The sequence below is a fragment of the Hippichthys cyanospilos genome, chromosome 16 (assembly GCF_059441005.1).
Source record: "Hippichthys cyanospilos isolate Australia breed blue-spotted pipefish chromosome 16, RoL_Hcya_1.0, whole genome shotgun sequence".
Lineage (NCBI taxonomy): Eukaryota > Metazoa > Chordata > Actinopteri > Syngnathiformes > Syngnathidae > Hippichthys > Hippichthys cyanospilos.
Genome location: NC_142384.1, coordinates 4,009,692 through 4,029,258, shown reverse-complemented (window position 1 = coordinate 4,029,258; position 19,567 = coordinate 4,009,692). Strand labels below are relative to the sequence as shown.

At 38.2% G+C, this 19,567-nt stretch overlaps 1 protein-coding gene and 1 long non-coding RNA gene across 2 annotated transcripts; one reads left to right on the top strand and one right to left on the bottom strand.

The window, feature by feature from the left end:
- Positions 1–486: 486 nt before the first annotated feature.
- Positions 487–8,687, bottom strand: LOC148410218 (homeobox protein Hox-B9a-like). The gene is made up of 2 exons (XM_088437122.1): positions 7,932–8,687; positions 487–722 (listed from the first exon to the last, which is right to left on the bottom strand). The coding sequence occupies exons 1-2, from the start codon at positions 8,530–8,532 to the stop codon at positions 487–489; spliced, it is 837 nt and encodes a 278-aa protein (XP_088293248.1). The 5' UTR covers positions 8,533–8,687.
- Positions 8,688–9,429: 742 nt separating this feature from the next.
- Positions 9,430–18,469, top strand: LOC148410217 (uncharacterized). Its single transcript, XR_015868245.1, has 3 exons — positions 9,430–9,631; positions 13,116–13,246; positions 18,114–18,469. It is a non-coding gene; the product is annotated as an uncharacterized LOC148410217 (long non-coding RNA).
- Positions 18,470–19,567: the final 1,098 nt, after the last annotated feature.

Here is a 19,567-nt window from a genome sequence, read left to right as displayed (position 1 = left end):
GTCCATTATTAGAAAAAGAGAAAGTCCCGTGCAAAAGATATAGACACTGGCATTAGTAAGTGTCCGAGTATATCGGCATTATTACGTGAATTCTTGGTTTCAGCACCTCGTGCGTCTTGATAATGACAAGACAGTACATAAAAGTGCATGGATGAGTCATACTCTGTCCAAGTCCAAAACAAAGAATCTCTGTTCATGAGGATATAGTGGTGTGATTACCCGTTAATTAGATAATAATAACATTTCAAACCATTCACATGCTTTGCACATTTGATCTCCCGTAAAGTACAAGTAACAAACACGATAGTGAGAGAGAACGAGAATAAAATGATCAGTGATGCGCACTTCTTTCCTTTGAGGTTGCGGGTTCTGTTCGGAATCACAACGCGGACTGTGTGGTATTCGCGTGGCGTGTGAGCGTGGATCACACAATACCGTCCACGTGGTATCTATATTAAGTGCATGCGCACGCTCGTGCAAATCCCGTTAATCCTTGGGTTGGTCCTTGCTCTGTTTCTTCATTTTCATCCTCCGGTTTTGGAACCAGATCTTGACCTGCCTCTCGGTCAGGTTGAGTGCTCTCGCCACTTCATGGCGCCGGTCGCGTGTCAGGTACATGTTGAACAGAAATTCCTTCTCCAGCTCCAGCGTCTGATATTTGGTGTACGGGCACCTCTTCTTCCTGGAGGAGCGCGCATGTAACCAGTTGGCGGAGGGGTCATCTGAAAAAAAAAAAAATATTACAAAAATATTTACACAGAAAAAACAAAAGCTGTCATATGCACACAATTGCTTCAATAGTGTTCCTTATATGACAGAAGCATGCGTGTTTTATTTGACACCTAGATCTACTGCATCCAAGATGATACTTTAATTAAACACACATAACCCCCACAGTGCTTTTTAACGTATTCCTTTAGATCAGTGGTTCCCACAGTGGGGTTTGCGGACCCCCGGAGGTCCGTGGTATGACTACAGGGGATCTGTGAAATAATTTGGGTTATTTATAATTGACAGTATATATTTTGTGTTAATGTCATGTTATTTTGCATTAAATTGTGAAAGTATGCATTACTCTTCAATAAAGCAATGAATTCAATCAGTTAAATATATTTTAAAATGAAGCAATGAAGCCAGAAAAGCTAAAGTGGGATTTTATTCTGTAATGCTGTTTTTCACTAAATCATTGGAAATTGAATTGTTATGGGGAGACATGTAATTTACAATTGTTACTTTCTAATCTACGGTATAGCTGAAAAATGACAAAACGTCAAATTGAATTTGTTGCTGAAAAAAAAGGTAATTACTATGTTCTTTTAATAATAAAGCTAATAAATTTGAAATTAAATATTCGCAATGGGGGGGGGGTGTTCAAATTCTGAATTTAAACAAAACAAGCAGAAAAGCAATTGCAATATTTTATATAGACACCCTTAATTGTTGCATCCTTTATATACATACACAGTGAGATTTGTCTTTTACACAAAAATGATAACACACAGTAAATTACATATTTTACATCAATATACTGCAGGTTTCTGATCATATATGATTAGTGTACAAAATACTCCAAACTCTCAATGTTAATACCAATATTAAATATATTTTACACATGATCAAAATAAAAATGGACCACATTTTGTTATTTGCAATTCAGTAAAGTATTTTTAAGGAAAAATACTGGCAGACTTCCACTGGTGCCTGATTTACAGAGAGCTGTCTGCTTTGTATTTTATTTAACTGAAAAAAAATCTGGTTAAATTTCCTACTGAAGAAATTTGAAGAATGGATTCCAGACGAGAGGCATGTAAAGGCAGAAAGTGAAGGCATTAAAAAAGTCACCTGCACAAGAGAGAGATTTATGGAATAAGATTTTCTTACGTAAGAATGCATTTTTTACTCCATGTAATGGAATAAAAATCTGGGCTCATATATGTTGCAGCGCTTCACTTTTCCCCAACAGTTAGTCACTAGCCACCGTCAGTTAATACGTCCTTATTACGCTGCGTAATCAATTTCCTCCAACACGGCCCAAACGTATCGTATCGATTTCTTCTCAGGGAAAATAATGCCTGGTAGGGACGTGAGGAGAAGATGGATGAGAAGACTAAGGCGTGCGGTACTTGTGTCACTCGCCAAAGTGGGTGCTTTACAGTCGTGTATAATCACTTCAAGAACAATCCATTCACGTGTAAGCTGTGTCACAAGCGTGGCTGTTGCCCAGGATAACGGAGCGATCTCAAGAAGGGTGTAGTTCCGGGGATGAGAGGATAGAAAAGATTATGAGCTATGAAAAGATGGCGGATAGGGAGGATATGCTCGTTGGTGATGCAGTATTTCTGTCTTGAGGTTCTTGTAGCTGTAACGGAAATGTCCGGCCGAGATGTGGCATGGAAAGACACATAGATGGAAGGACGGATACTCCCATAAAGCAGCCTACTATAGCCTGTGGCTGTGCAACATGAAAAATTCAATTGCTGACCAATGTGTCTTTTCCTGCATGTGTCCACAATGATGAATGTAGCTTGCATGGAAACAGTGAGCGCATGGCCTATTGGATTAATATCGCATCCCATCTCTTGCCTCTTTATCCCTCCGCTTGCAATTTCACCTTAATAGTTCCAGAAATTGACCCCTCATATATCCCAAGGCACGTTATTACATTTCTCTGTCGTATTTTATCCTGCTCCCTCCGCACCCCAACCTCTTGTACATTTCAGCTAACCACCAACAGCAGCATGCCAATTAATGGGGTTGTTCACCCTGTGATAACTTAATAAACTTCAAAGGTAATAATTTTCCCAGCTCTGCCGGCAACAGTAACAGCAGCGCAAAGATTGAAGTGTAATACTGTCGTTTATTCTGGATGGTTGCCCAGCCCTGGTAATGTGAAAATAATCTGTTGCGAGATGTTCAATTTAATTAGTGTGGTGTATTGAAAGGTAGCTCTACCCTTATTGTCTACTTTACACATATAGTGGTCATTTTGAGAATTGCTATACCTTTGGGGAAATCTTCAAACCTATACCTTGCCAAAAAGTAAGAACAAAGAAAACACTACAGGGGCTCTTCAGTTTATGACTCTTCAGCGACACGGCAGAAAATGGTGTCGTCTCTATCACTAGCCTACGGGTAGTGCAACAATGTCATCATTTTGGGATAAGCTGTTTGTAAACACAAAATGTTTCAAGTAAAAACACTGACTCCAACATTTGACCAAAGATGCTCTTACCCAGTGGTCCCCAACCACCGGTCCGTGGATCAATCAGTACCGGGCCACACCCGAAATAATGATGTTTTGAAAGTGATGTAGTTTAACAGTTCATTAATTCGTGCTTTGTTCGGTTTGGTCTTTGCTAAAAAGCACCACCTCTTCCAACTCTTGCTATTACATTTAATAGTGAGGAAGGACAGTGTGGCTTCAACTGATAGCAGTCACTTTTAGTAACACACATCTTGTTCTGTCTCTCTGTGAAATCTGGGCCAGGCATTTCTGTAAGTTGTACTTTCTTTGTCAAATTATTTTCATTTTTGATAATATGCCCAAAGTGAGATTTTTTTTTTTTGTTGGCGATCCAAAAACTTGTGACTGTGGATAACATGCTAGCTATTGTTAGTTCTTATCTTTAGCATTTTATACAGTGCTGCCTTGAATGCCTTTGGCTCGTTAGTATTTTTGTTTGTGCCAGGTATTTCCATATAGTATATATTAGCATAGAAATCTCAAAAGAAATCTCTAGCGTTGACCGGTCTGTGGTGGTAAAAATGTTGAGAAACACTGCTCTTACCATGAATCTAAATTTGCTAACATTAAGAAGAAGTACAACTACAATGTCCACAGTAGTGCACCTATCAAGTCAGTTTACTTTTGAATGCAGCCAAGCAATCTAGTTGCTGCCAACTTCTACTTACATGACAGTAGTGGTGACTTAATTGCATGGCGGGAAAAAAAAAAAAAAAAAACATAATAAGCATCTTCTCCAAAATGTCAAACCACTCCGCAGACCAGGGCAAAACAGCTAAAGGGTGACCATAGGAACTAGCAGGATGGGGTAGGATGAATGTACAGTAGATGATTATATACAAATATAGATAGATCATATAAATATGCGCTACAGTACGCATGTTGTACTTTGCAAACTATTAAAAACCATAAACTACAGTCCCAGTTAAAATTTTGAAAACTCCTTTAAGTTTGATTCTTTTATTTAGGTTTTTTTTTTTTTCACATGTTGTAAATTAATAATGAACTCATCTAGACTACCTTGCAACACACACAAAATTGTATACTAAAGTTTAAAACGATAATGAAACTAAAATATGCTTTAAATGATAATCTTCAAAGAAGGCGCCTTTTTGCCAACTGTGTTAGGAGTCATGCATTACAAAAAAAAAAGGTAATTACATTACTTGCATTACTTTTTTGCTGTTACGTGGCAGTGTAAGGCCTGAACACAAAAGACTAGTATTATTTTACTCGGTACAAATGACAGGGATGCGCGATATAATGCATGATAATACATAGCCCAAAAAAACGCTCCTAAACCCTCTATGTTTATAATTATATTTTATTATATGTATATATTAAATGAAGTAGTTGATAACAATGCAGTTCATTTGATTTCCTTGAGATGGCACTGGTTTATTGCTGGTATGCAGAGAACTTTGCTTAGGTCGTTTTAGTTGTACGTTTTTATTTTACATTTCCTGGAATATCTGGGCATCATTTACAAGTCCACGGGAGCAATAATATTTATTTTGGGATAATTTTGAGCACATAAGTTTACTTAAGTTTAGTTTAAGGTCATTCCACTGGATTTGTCATGAGCATAACGTGCTACATTTAAAATGCCAATTCCGTATTTCCAGGTATGTTGGTGAGAACCATGTAAAAGTAATGTAATGATTGTGTAATGTCTTACATTTCAAATACAGTATGAATATAATGTAACTATTTTTTTTAACAACAGTAATAAGTATAAGTGTATAATTATGCATTACAGCTTTGAAGTAACTTGCCCAACACTGTTTGCCAAGATGACAGCTTTGCAATTCTTAGCTTTATGTTGTGGAGGACTTATTATGAGGAACAAGTTTCTTGTCACAACTGGACAACCTTTTGATTTTGAAGTAGTTTACAAATGTTTGATTGGTTCTTTATATGAAGAGTGAGAGCACTACACGTAACTCATGCTACTTTGGACATTGCAGAAGTGGATGGTCAAGCAGGTGGGGGCTCCATCCAATGTATCATTCCAAGGGATATTTTATCCACCAATATTATGCCACTTTTTGAAGTGTTGAAGAAAACCAATGTTGAGCCATCGTTGATATCCATTCAATGTTCATATTGGGGCCAACCACCAGAATTGGGTTTCGTAAAAATGTTACTATCGTGAGATGGATCTAAAGCGGGTGGTGATTTAAAATCCTTCTGTCTTGAACAAGTAGGGCATGACTCAGTTAACAAACTTTTCTTTGGTGTACCTCCCAGTAACCATCCATCCATTTTTTACCCTAATGGTTGCCTGCCTGAGGGCACGGGTGAGCTGGAAGCTAGAGGTGACTTCAGGCTATAGGTTTTGACCCATTAAGTGGTCACCAGCAGCCAATTGCAGGGCACAAGCAAGTGCTCTCATCCACAATCTAACAAATGGAATATTAGTACTCAAGTAACCTGAAATGTTTTTTTTGTTTTTTTTTTTTAAATATGGGGTAGCACCTTATCCGTGCAAGCAAGGAAAGACCCAACATTTCTAAAAAATTAAACGACCACATAGGAAGGCCAAAAAAGCGCAATAAAACGATCTCTCAGAGTACCTTATACAGGTTTTCTGGAACCATGACTCCCAACGGTGACAGATGGAACAGCACATTTTGGGCGTATGTGGCTGCATATTGGGATGGATGAGCAACTGAAGGTAAAACGTGACTGAAGATGGGTTAAAAGATTATATGGTTAATATTGTTTGAGTTTAGGATTTGGGTTAGGTAGGACAGTCGATAATGGTTGGTTTTAGAGATTAGGTTTGGGGGAAGACAGTCTCCACTTGTCATTATTTACAAAACTGAAAGGGGTCACATATCTAAAAACGATTGATTGTAATTCAGCACATGTAAAAAGTGATGTCTCCTGCATCAATAAGTAATGACATTAACAAGAAATAGAATAAGCTTTGTAGTGTTTGTCAGGTAGAAAATAAATGGCCTTGACGTTTTGAAGTCGCAACGCACATTTGGTTTTCTCCCAATGGACTACAGACTTGTTACCACATCCGACTCACAGTGCCGAAGTCTAAGGTTTCCTGTGTACAAATCTGCATGTTTTCCCTGTGCCTGCATGAATTTTCTACGGGTACTCTGTTTTTCGCCCACGTTCCAAAAACATGCATTGCCAGTATATTGGATACTTTAAATTGGCCTTGGGTGTGTCTGTAAGTATAATTAGTTTTTTGGTCCTGTGCGCCAAGCGATTGGCTGACATTCAGCTCAGGGTGTACCCCTGATGTCCTGTGGCAGGACGGATCTGGCTCCCGGGCCTTGAGTTTGACACCTGAGTTTAAGATAAGTCATCCATCGATTTTCTATAGATGCTTATCTTTACTAGAGTTGCCGGCTTGCTGCTGTCTATCCCAGCTGTCGAAGGGAAGTTGGCGGGAGATGCCCTGAACTGGTTGCCAGCCAATTGTAATGCAACTTTATATAATATATGGATTCAATACAGTAAATATAAATATGCATAAACACTATAGGATAATGCAAAAGGTATTACAACGTAAATACGAAGTAATTTTGGCATTATTTGCCATTTGTATAGATCTTATGTTGACTTATGTTGTCAATGTCCGGTGGCTATCACACACATCCAGTCATCCGTTTTCTATTGCCGCTTATCCTCACAAGGGTTGCAGGCCTGCTGGTGCCTATCCCAGCAGTCTTCGGGCAGTAGGCGAGGGACACCCTGAACTGGTTGCCAACCAATTGCAAGAGACACAGAAACAACCAACCCAAACACAATTTAGTATGTCGATTTCATGCATGTTTTTGGAATGTGGGGGGAAGCCTTGATGCTGAAAGAGAACCCACGCGGGCTCGGGGACAACATGCAAACTCCATACAGGAAGGCCAGAGCCAGCTGGATTCAAACTCGGATGCCTTAACTGTGAGGCGGACATGCTACCCACTGCAACACCAAGTCATGTACAGAACCTTGTAATGAATTAATTAATATTTAGTCTGGTTATTATATATATATATATATATATATATATATATATATATATGTATATATATATATATATATATATATATATATATATATATATATATATATATATATATATATATATATATATATATATATATATATATGTATGTATATGCAGGATGGTTTGTTATAGTCGTGAAAAATCCAATTTCATATGATGGCCTTTTATCTATTTTTTTTTTCCAAAGAACAACAAGCTTGTGCATTGTGCTTGTGTGTGTCTGTCCATCTGTGTTTATGTTAGAGTGAGAAAGAGAGAGTAGGAAGGAAAAGCAAGAGAAATGGGAATACAACAAAGTGAAAGAATGAATAATGCATTTATGTGTAACAAAGCAAAAATGTACTTTTTTTTTTAGAAGATAGGACTCTGAAAAATGCGTTTAAACACCCGATTTAAAAATGTGTCACAATTCAGGGTAAGTAAATTGATCACGAATATAAAAAAAAAAGCATATCTGTTCATTTCGATTGAAATGTTGGTCTGTTTCCAGAAGTAATGACTATCCTATCTGGGTCGCAGTCGCTGTAATGTTTGTGAGTACAAAGTGGCTTGGCTCTCCAGCTCTTTGTTCTTGTTTTACAGCAGCATAAAAAACATTTACAATCTATTTCCCGAATAATCACGTCTTTCTCCAAGGTGCTATTTCCCGCCCTAATGACTTACTTTGATCTAAGCCGTCTTTGTCTTCGCTCCCCTCGCAAGAGTCGCTGTTTTCTCGGAAGCCCACAGCAGCGATGGCAGCCGATGCAGGCGCGGCGGATCTGGACTCCAGAATGTATGTGGCGCTTTCCACTTGAAGCTGTCCGCCAATTTTGGCTGAGGTCTCCACGGCAGGGTGAACAAGCTGGGGCTCGAGTTTGACCTGGCCGCTCTGACCCTGGCCCAGGAGGCAGTCGGAGCCGCGCGGCGCGCATTCCAGCCACGAGCGGATGTAGCGAGTGTCCGCGGAAGGGACGTGCTGAGCCGGGATGTAAGGGTGGTAGACCGTCGAAAGAGCGTTCGGGCCGTGGGGGTGCGGACTGAAGGGACTCCAGGGTGACGAGAAGAGCGGAGGCTTTGGCTGGAAGCTGCATGATGGATACGACTCGGGGAGCGGGTGCTCCGACTGCGCTGCCGAGCCGGGCTGTCTTCCAGCCGTTGCAGCGCCGGAGCCCGATCCAGAATATTGGACGCTGGGAAAATGAGTCGGGGTCGGAAGTTCATCGCTCTCTTGACTTATGAGGGAGTCCACGTAATAGTTGCTCAATGTCCCAGAAATAGACATTCTCGGACATTATCTGTGAAACGCCACTAGTTCAAAAGAAGAAGATCGACATGAGTAGATTTTCTCTTTCGGCCGTCTCCTCATCTGCCCTTTGCTATACTTCGCCTCTGTCTCTGTCTCCCCCCTTCCCTGCCTCTCCCGCTCTCCCCCTTCTTTCTTTCGAAGCAAGTTGCTCGCTATAGTGAAACAAGTGTTGCAGCCTTCATTCTCAGAGAAACTGATTGGCCAATCCCGACAAAGGGTTAAAGCTTCCGAGGAGCATAAATCAAACCCCTCACACCCTCTCCCCCCCAATCTAGAATGCCATGTTTAGATCATAATAGGCCTATACAAAATATACTGCCAGTTCGTCGTTGAAATGTCGATAAAACCGTTAAATGAAGACTTTTTGACCGAGGGGGATGATGGTTGGGAAATTACAATCGATTGTTTTAAATACATGTCGTGTCTTTTCCACTCATTTTTCATCCAAATCGATCACAATATGCACTCGCAAAATGCTATTCAATCTCTCACGAATTCAACGGCATTTGACATTTGGGACCCGGAAGCGTGAAACTTTTTCCGTCATGATACAAGCAAAATCACATCTTCCCTTCGACATGTTTTCATCATCAGAATTTTAAATCCCCTGACATTGTTTTATTGGCACATTGTCATTTTTGTTAACGAGCACCATTAAACCAGGCCATGTGGTCATGCCCTTGCCTTTTCCAGCAACCTACTTCTTTAACTTTTTTTTTTTTTTTTGTATGTGCGTTTAAGCTACAATAAAATTCATGGCGACTGCTTAAGGTTTTATAGTGCTGATATATGACTTGCGAAAGTGCAGACTGTAAACACTACTGGGATTGTTGCAGCCTCGTTTCTGCACATCTCACTCAGCGGTCGGGCTGCTCTCGGTTCACATCTCTATGTGGGAGCTCGGGGTAACTTCACGGTGGAAGGGAATAAAAGGCCCACGGACTCAGACTGGCAGTCACTTTCAAGGGAAACAATCCATCGTTTGTTGCTTTCGAGATGAAGGCGCAGCTATATATCGGACCAGTGGGCCGACTTGATTCCGGACTTGCTGCTGACCTCTTATCAAAGAAAAATGGTGAGTCGTAGTATTACCTGAATGCTTGAGTTTAACAGGCTGCTAATCAGTGCAGTAAATCTATCTGTCTTTCGTACTAACGCCCTTAAATGTTGCACCATCACGGTTATTTATTATTATTTATGATGGTGAGGTATGTTTTCAGAGCTGCAGTCACAAAATGATGGAAACGAACTCCTCGCAGCAGCAGCCTATATAGGACAACCAATTGAATATCAAACGTAAACGAAAGCTGAACAACATTTCGTTGTATTTGAGGGAGAAAGTGATTTTGCGATTTTGGGCCAGTCGGAAAATGGATGGCGCGTTACCTAAACAGGACTGCTGAAAAGAAACGTTTTTTTTTGTTGTTTTTTTTATTTTTGTCTTTCCGCTTCCGTCATGGTTATGATCATACTATACATATATTTAACTGTAGAATATGATCGAGGCGGGTTATAACCTGCGTCCTCCGAACCACAAGCCCAGCAAATTACAATGTTCATGAAACCAAAGCGTAGTTAATAGGGCCTTAAATAATAATCTATTATTATTATTATTATTATTATTATTATTATTATTATTATTATTATTATTATTATTATTACTTAAAGGATTAGTAGTAGTAATTATATATTCCTACTCGGTTAGCCAAACATGATTAAAATGTTTTACAATTGTAAATATGACTACCTACTTTCGTTTGATTATTTAAAATATGAAGGATGCTAGGTAAATTTTCTTCTGTGTGATGAAAGAGATAAAAAGCTTTGCAGTGTAATGGTTAATCAACGATTCCTTTGGTCTCAGACACACACGCACACACTCTTGCACACGCGCGCAAAAATACAGAAAGAGAATACGAAAGAATGATCAGATCTCTTCAATAGAATAAACGAACGGAAGTTTTATTTTAAAACCGGTGGATTGATGGTTTAATCAAGCCAACCTTAAGTTTAATCAAGTCAACTTAATTACCTTTACATAATGTCGTGTTCAAATTACGGTGCAGTATTATAGGAATTTAACGTCACAAAAATATGTGTAGACCGGTTTTGACACGTTGGCTTAAGAACATGGAGGAAAGTTAATTGATCAGTAGAAGAAAAAGAAACAAAGCCGCTCAGTTTATGTTTTGGGTATTTTAAATCGGCGGAAGTGATTCTATTATTATTATTATTATTATTATTATTATTATTATTATTATTATTATTATTATTATTATTATTATTATTATTATTATTATTATTATTATTATTATTATTATTTATAGTAAGTGTTGAGGGAGATGGGTAAAAAGACACACAAATTAAAATAAATGTCGAGGCAAGATATCAATATGATACAGAGGTCTTAAAACAGAAAAATTACCCCCCTACACACACACACACACACACGCACACACACAAAACGTTGAAGAAAAATGGTTTTCATAAGCCAAACGTTCAACATCTAATGGCGGCTTCGCGTTCATTTTAAATGTGAAACGTTTTTATAGGCAGTGTACATGTTGCTGTTTATTTTCTTAGAAGTAACGGGTAAAAGGCAGTAACTCTGACCAATCCACCCCCAAAAAATTGATGAAAACAGCTATTTTGAAAAAAATCTGTGGTGCGTACAGAACTTGGTAGAAGTAGTTGTAGTAGTACTAGTAGTAGTAGTAGTAGTGGTATTATTATTATTATTATTATTATTATTATTACTATTATTATTATTATTATTATTATTATTATTATTATTATTATTATTATTATTATTATTATTATTATTATTAATCCGTGGTGCGTACAGAACTTGGTAGAAGTAGTTGTAGTAGTAGTAGTAGTCGTGGTGGTGGTATTATTATTATTATTATTATTATTATTATTATTATTATTATTATTATTATTCGAATCGTGAATTAGTAGCAAGTTCACCGAAAAAGACGGAGAGAGGAAGGATCTCTAAAAAATTTGGCTAACACATTAGTTATAGAGATTGTTGTGCATTGAACGGATTTCAAAGCTGTCTTTGTTGTTTATGGGTTTCCTGTGCTTTCTTTTTAATAATGCTAATAATTAGGGGTGTTCCAAAAAATCTATTCACATAAAAATCGGGTTTCTCTAAATTATTACGAGCTAAATCAATTTAATATGTTACCAAATCAATATTAAAGTGAAAAAGGTATCATTCCGCTTCCTGTTAGCTTCCGTACTGTTGTACGCTCCTGCGCCATTCTAGAAAGTCAAGCAGGCCGGGCAGGATGCACAAAAACAAACAATGGAGGAAATTCAAGGCCTGTCCTCATTGAAAACAGTCTTGTTGTTTACAAATTTGTGTAACTCACGAAAGCCACATGGCTGGATGTGAATGCAATGTTTCGCTCCGGTGCTAACGAATGGAGTTTGGCCTTCACGGATCTGCTGATTGTGTAAGCATTAAAAGTGTTTTTTTGTAGTTGTTGTTTTTGTTTTGTTTTTCCTCGTTCAATCACATTGAAGCAGTGATAAATAGTTCTTCCCCCATTGTGCTAAATACATGATAAAAAATCGGGATAGGTTCAGTCATGTCTTTATTCTTGACTCTTTCCTTCCTCAAGGGCAACTATCTGTACATATATGTTTATATACTGTGCACACACGTGAATTAAATGCGCTAACCTGGAACAAATAGTCATAAAGAACAGAAAGCAAATGGTCTGTAATCAACACAACACAAAACTTCAGCATGTCCACAAAAATAAATAACACAAAACAAGATAAAATACAAAACAATGCTAACACCAAATTAATTCACACATTACTCACATGCATTAAAAATGAAAAGTATTGTTAATACCATGGGTGTCATTTTAGCTCATGTGCAGCATGGAGGAAGTTCTATCCTCAAGTGGACAGGATTGGTAAAATGATGGTGTATAACTGAAAAGCAATTAGTGTTAATTGAACAAAGACTTTTGCTTTGAGCACTGGTCTGGTCCCAATTTGCCCCCAAATAGCAGTGGTCAACGGTAACTATATTGTCCATACGTTAAAAATAAATAAATAAATAAATTGATGAAAAGATAAAAGTTAAGTTCAAATGCCGGGAACATCCTTTTCGGGTCCCCTATGTATCACAACACAGCATTTTTCCTTAAGTTGCATGAAATGAATGAGAATTGTCTATGACCTTTTTTCCATTTGTTCAAAAAATGAATACTTTGTATACAATACATAATAAATACATATAAATAATTATGATGAAAAGCAAATATCCAGAGGAAGGAAAATACCCCTAAATCTGTGGTTGTACAACTTCATTGCAAGGAGTTTAGCAAACTGCAAGACTTGAACAAAATAAAATACTTCTGTAGTGTCTCATTCTGGACGCTGTCATCCGCATATAGTTATGAGCTAAAATAAACTCACAAAGAAGTAGCGATGACATCATGTCAAATACATTCGCGCTATGTTATGCTAAAGCTGACCTGTAAACAAAGTAAACCTAAAAATAAATACACAACTGATTGTTTATATTACAACAGGAACCAAAGCTGAATGGGCCAGATTGCGACCCCCGCCAGTTGGGAATCTCTTCAGTGCGATGGAACAATGTTACTGTTGAGTGGTGGCACAACGAAGCAAGATGCTAAGGCTAACGCGAATATTCAACTTTGTAAGTGAAGTGATCTGCAAACTATTTTATTTTGCACACGCGTGTCAATTGCTCTCTCCTGCTAGTAAGCTGCAGTGCTGATCTTTGCATTGCTTGCAAAACTAGGAATTGTTGCGTATTGTAACCTTCATTGTTAGGCACGAGGAAGCCTGTGGAGCTGTACATGCAAGAGCATTACAGTATTATAGACAGTGGACTAATGAGTCTGGTCCTATTCATTTTTCTTCTGTTTCACAGAATCATGTTGCCAGCCGGATTAAACGTCCACGCAGGCGGTATGTTTGCACTCCTACAAGACACATGATTGGCTCCCATCGCAACATCGACCAATGAGGGCAGGAGTTATAATCCATTCTTGACCTTATTGGTCGATGCCGGGAGCCTATCATGTATCTTGAAGGAGTACCTGTGAACTGATTTGCTGATTGTCAGGCCCATTTTGTCCAAGCTGTTGACTCTACCTTAAGAAGACTCTACCTCTTCACCTCAAACGTGATTGAGGATGTGCAGCAAGAGCAATACAGTGAGGATGGAACAGCGCTGTTGTAAAAAAAGGGATTTTTTTGAGTGTGAACTCTGCTTCCCTTTTAATGTTTGGTCAGCTACGGGCTCCACTCTAGGTTCATGTCTGAGAAGTGACCGTGGTATGTGTGATAGCAGTCAACTCATATGTTTGGCATGCAGGAAACTTTCACAGCGTCCCTCTCCATAATTTAGCTTCCTTTTTTTTATGAGAAAAAAAATGCAAAGTAACAAGGCTACGAAAGATGAAGCGTGAACAATGATCATTTTTGTCACTCCATTTGTGGTGTGAAAATGTTATACTGCCCTTTCTGTCCTTTGCAAGCACCTGACTATTATTCACAATGGATGACACCTTTTGCTATGGAAGCCAATCAGATAGTAAGTGTGACAATGAATATATTACTATGAAGGCTCAATCCCCACACAGTTGAAGGCCCAGATAATATTAATTTCTGAGAGTTCTGAATTACTACACCAGTTGCCTTTACTTCAACAGTCCCAAAGGAGCTGATTTTAGTAGAGATTTAAAATCTGCTTCAACATTGCCGTGGACCTTCATCATACTATAAGAACTTTTCCACTTATAGCATCATCTCATCTGTGGTTCCCACGGCACATATGGAATACATCCCTCATCTCAAGACAATGAAAACGTTAATACTAGAATTCTTAGCTCTCTCCGATGCTGCACAATATCAAGTATTATGTAAGAAACAAGTCAGTGGCCTTTTAGGCTCCTCCGATCTACATTAGCATTTCTACACATTTTTTTATCTGTGATGAACAGGACTTCAAATATGTTTTGCTGCTAAATTGGATTAGAACTACCATAATTCTCCAGATATGACCCGTACCAGTTTATAGGACGCACCCTTAATTTGAGGGTCAATTTCTGGTCATTTCTATGTTACCGTGCATAGGGTGTACAAACAGTTTGGTGACAATGTATAAACTATAGAAAAACACAATTAGTCACATCTTTTGTAAACTCTTCGTATTTTCTTGTGTTCTAGATGCAGCTCGAGGTCATTTTATCATAAGTATCTGAAGTTGCGCAGAATCCGTTTTTCACCAAACTTTAGTTTTCTCTAACCAGTGCACTCTCAATTGAATCAACTGGAGACATCATAACCTTTACATGACCCTCTCCATTTTAGTAATATTCCTGTGTGTGAACAAGGATGGTCTCGGATGATGGTTCAGTCTGCTCACTTCTTTTATTGAAAATAATGCCAAAACCACCTCAGCTAACATGAGCTGCTGGTAGCTGCAAAAGGCACATACACTCGGCTTATGTGGCTGACAGATCAATCTTCCTTGAATGGTGTCGGAAAAAAAAAATCTAATTTTTAAGTTACAGTTTATAGGACACACCCATACTTTCGGGAGTCATTTTTGGGGAATAACGATATATTTGCAGGTATATTATGCAATTTTTTTACATAGAAGTCTGTCTCGGAATTATTCATCTAATTATGTTTAACAGTGTTTCTTTTGTTTGCATTCCACTTGTTTGGATGTAACAGCTCCACAGCGCCACCCCTCCCATCTGGCTGGTATAGATGGCTGGGGTGCCCTGAAGGCGATAGTTCATTGAGAACACCTATGAGAGGAGGTGGGAGGAGCTGTGTCATTATTGGGAACTGTTTGGCCAACCATGTTAATTTGGCAATTTCCTTCTTAGGACAAGTTAATGGAGTGTGGAGCTGACCAACACACTTTGTGTTTGTGTGTGTGTGCAAGTATATTTTTTGTTGTATTTATTTGGTTTTGTCTTTTGTGTAAATAGTCAGTTCATTGAGGCTGCCGTCAGGGCCTCGTTAATGTCACATCCTTAACTTTTCTCTGTGATTAACAATAGAACAGCAGAGGTTTATTGCAAGTTTGGACAATTTTCAGTCATTGTTCTAGAACCAGAAATGCTTTATTTCAGGCATTTTGAGCACTACTTACGCATTGTTAATTTGGTGCACTGCCCATAGATTGCAGTGACCAAATGATTAGAGGGATAGCAAATTTATTTAGGAAGTTTCCACAGTAAAAACTCATTATTTTGCCTATAATTTGATCACTAAATTATGTTTTCTTAAGTAACTTTAAAAACACATTCTCCATTTGCTGTTGACAAAAATGACCATCTATGTGCAAAGCGGATTGTGACCAATCACAGGGCACCTTTTGGTCATGTTGATGTTCAGAGGCTGAGCTGTGATCAGTCAGTATCTAAGCTTTCGGCACAAGTTGTGGCATATTTAGTTAACAGCAAGTGGAAAACTGCATTTTTAAAAGTATCACTTGTTCATGAAAAATAATTTAGTCACCCCAGCTAATTATAATCAAATTAATAACTTCCAAGAGCCTAAATCGGAGCACTCCAGGGAGGTGTCCAGGAAGCATGCTATAATTAGATACCCCAGCCACCTCACCTGGCTTATGTGGAGTAGCAGCTAGCCACACCCAGATGACCAACCATTATATTCCGTTTCTAAAAACAGAGCTCAGACACCCTACAAAGGAAACTCATTTTCACTGCTTGTATGCAAAATCATGTTCCTTTGGTTACAACCCACAATTCCTTCTTCGCCACAACAGACCAATCCAGTTCGAATCACAGCAGATGCCGGATTCACTTGCATGTTGATCTCACACTCCATTCTGCCCTCACTCGAGGTAAACACTAATGTAATGGAACTGTATTAGATTCCCACCGCATGTTCAAACCTAGAAGACGAGCAACAAAATATAAATAAACAAGTGGTTCATGGGGCTCAATTTTCCCATCACTGGCTCTGAGCTTGCTTCATATTCAAGGGATTCAAGAGTTTTATCGTCACATGCATAGTAATATTACAGAAGGAAATTCTTATTCTGTTCACTTACCTGAGCAGACTACATTCCGCAATCGAGCAAATAATGAAGTAGGCAATAAAACAAAAGCAAAAAAAAAAAAAAAAACAGTAATAGAGCAATAAGGGCAGTAATAATGAACCACCAATAAATTAATAGACTTACATTGTGAGCATATTATGGAGGGGATGGAATGGAAGAAACTCTACACATGAGGATGATAGTGCAAAATATCATCAAAATATATGCAAAAATATGCTAAATATGTCAGCAATGTAGGTTCTACACCCTTGATCTATTCCTAATCCCGAGGTATTGTTTGTCTTTGACATGTGTGCTGGGTGGTCCTGTTAGGAGGAACCACAGTGGTTCCCTGTTCAATGGTGGCAGGTGGTTGGGGATATTGTTGTAATATTAGTTACTATGCAGTTGGTACAATATGTATAACCTTTGTCATCATCTTTCGTCACCTCTGTCATGTTTATGTATTGAGCAACTTTGTAATACAGTGATCCCTCGCTATTTTGCGCCTACCCTATCGCGCTCTCAGTGCATCACAGATTTTTTTTTTTCATGTGACCATCAATCAATGAGGGCAAGAGTACATACAACTCCCAGCGGGAGTACATTACAACAGCTGTCTGTGCCTACGTTCTATACATGTATCCCACTGTCTCCTTCATGGAACTCATACATGCTGTAAGTAAAAGTGAAGGAAGAGCAGGAAAGATCAGCGCTGCGCCGGAGCCTTCTAAATCTCTTACCTAGATTTATTTTGTAATAAAGTGGATTTTCAAGTGTAAACTCTGCTTGTTATCATGTTTGGTAAGCTACAGAGTTCACTCTAACTTTAAACTTCCGGGTGCCACTAATATAACAGCGGGTCTCCGTGAAACTACATCCAAAGGGATGGGAATGGGAAGGGACAACAGTACAGTTACTGCATAAGGCTTAATAATTTAAGTTTTAAATATGTAATGTATAAATACTTTTCACATTTAAAAAATGAATGTACCTACCCACGTACATATACATAAAAAATTCCACGGGGGCCTTTCATTAATCACGAAACTTGATGAATTACTGTATTTGCTCCTGTATTACTCTTGCGGCTGGCTGGGGCAGGTTTGTTCCTAATTGATTAGCTGATCCTTTAGTTAGCTTTATTATATCATGAAGGATTGTTGTCTGACCCTATATCACTTACTAAGTCTCAGTTTCCAGTGACAAATTGTTAAAACATCAACCTATCCAGCTACAAATATGTCTCCCCAGATCTAGTTTTTTGTTCGATTCCCTGCTTTGTCAGTCCCTGTTATTTTTATATATCAAGACTTTTTGTCACTTCAATGCCCTGTCTGGTTTTTGATTCAAATGATGTTTCTCACAAGACAAAGTACTCAAAAGGCTTCTTTGGAAAATGCAACATTAAATTTCTCAGTGGAAAAATTTCCAAGGTTTGTTTCAAGTAATATCACTCTCCCATTTATTACAGTGCACACCTGACCAGCTCTTCTCATCATGGATAACTCCATAGCGGAATAGTGTCCAAACCCTCTAGAGTAAACTGGTAACAGATCTTCTTGACCTTGCACACCAGCTCAGGTGACACATTTAAGCTCCTTCCCTACCAAGTAGGTGACATTCCACATCCCTTTGAGCGGACTTCTACAGCAGGTCAAGACCCTCAAAGTGTCCCTGCCTTGGGTCAATGCACAGCTCACTCTTGCCATGGCCCCTCACACAGGTGGGGAGCGTATGGCCAAGGGGACCCACATTGTCCTATTCGGCTGAGCCCGCCAGTGAAGAGAAAACAATATTGAAATTTTGCATCAGCTGTGTTTTGTTTAGGTCAAATTATTATACATTTTAAATTTGTATTGATTATTCATGTTAGTTGTATTATATATATTATATATAGATTTAATATATATATAGATATAGATATTATATATATTTCACATACACTATATTTAAGTCAAGTATAAATGGGACTTTAAAATAATGTTTAAACAATTACAAGAATATGTGCTATACTTAGAAGTTAAAACCATTGTAATGTTGTGCTACATTCCATAAAGGTGGGAAGTCTCAACATTTCTGACCTCTGACCCTGGGCACTTGAGCAGCACTCAAACTGGGAATTTTGCAAAGTGTGTGTATGTGTGTGTGTGTCCCAAATAAACAATATCAAACCTCATAGAGACACACACTGTCAATCGCAAAGCATAATTTACGCAATTGTCAGATTGGATGGATGGATGGATAGGCACAATGTCTCACAATCGTAATGATTACTGCATCAATTTAGTTATTTTAAATTCACTTTATGCAGCACGACGTGAACTGACTACGTAAATATACTATGATCTTCTTGCATGAAATTATTTGGTGAATGTGTGAAATGCTTAGAAGATAGAATATTGTATTGATTTATTTATAAAAATTAAATAATTTTTTTAATGATTTGCTGAAGGTTAAAATATCTTGTGATAAGTTTTTTTTTTCTTTGTTTCTTCAGGAGAAGGCATTTTTTTGTTTTCATTTGAATGGAAAGCTTTGATGTTGCAAATGGCCCCAACTGAGTGTGTTAAATCCAACTCCAAACCTTTCTGGTTTCCAGAATCATGCACATTTTGAATGTTTGATTTCTGCACATTTAATTCAGTGATTCTTCTTGTACCACAAGAATAGGGTTTCTCAGACTTTTTGGAGTCAGGGACCCCTTTTAGGAAAGCAAATTTCCCAAGGGTCCCCATTGCAAATGTTTGACTTAACAAAACAATAAAAATAAATTCAATCATTTTGGTCGTCTTTTGTGATTTTCAGTAAATCCAAGCAAAATGTGGTCCTCTATTTTTTTGGTTTGGTCTTTTCCTCGGGTAAAACGTTTTGATGATGATGTGAATTACGTGGGTTTATTTGATTAATTTAAAAATTAATACATTT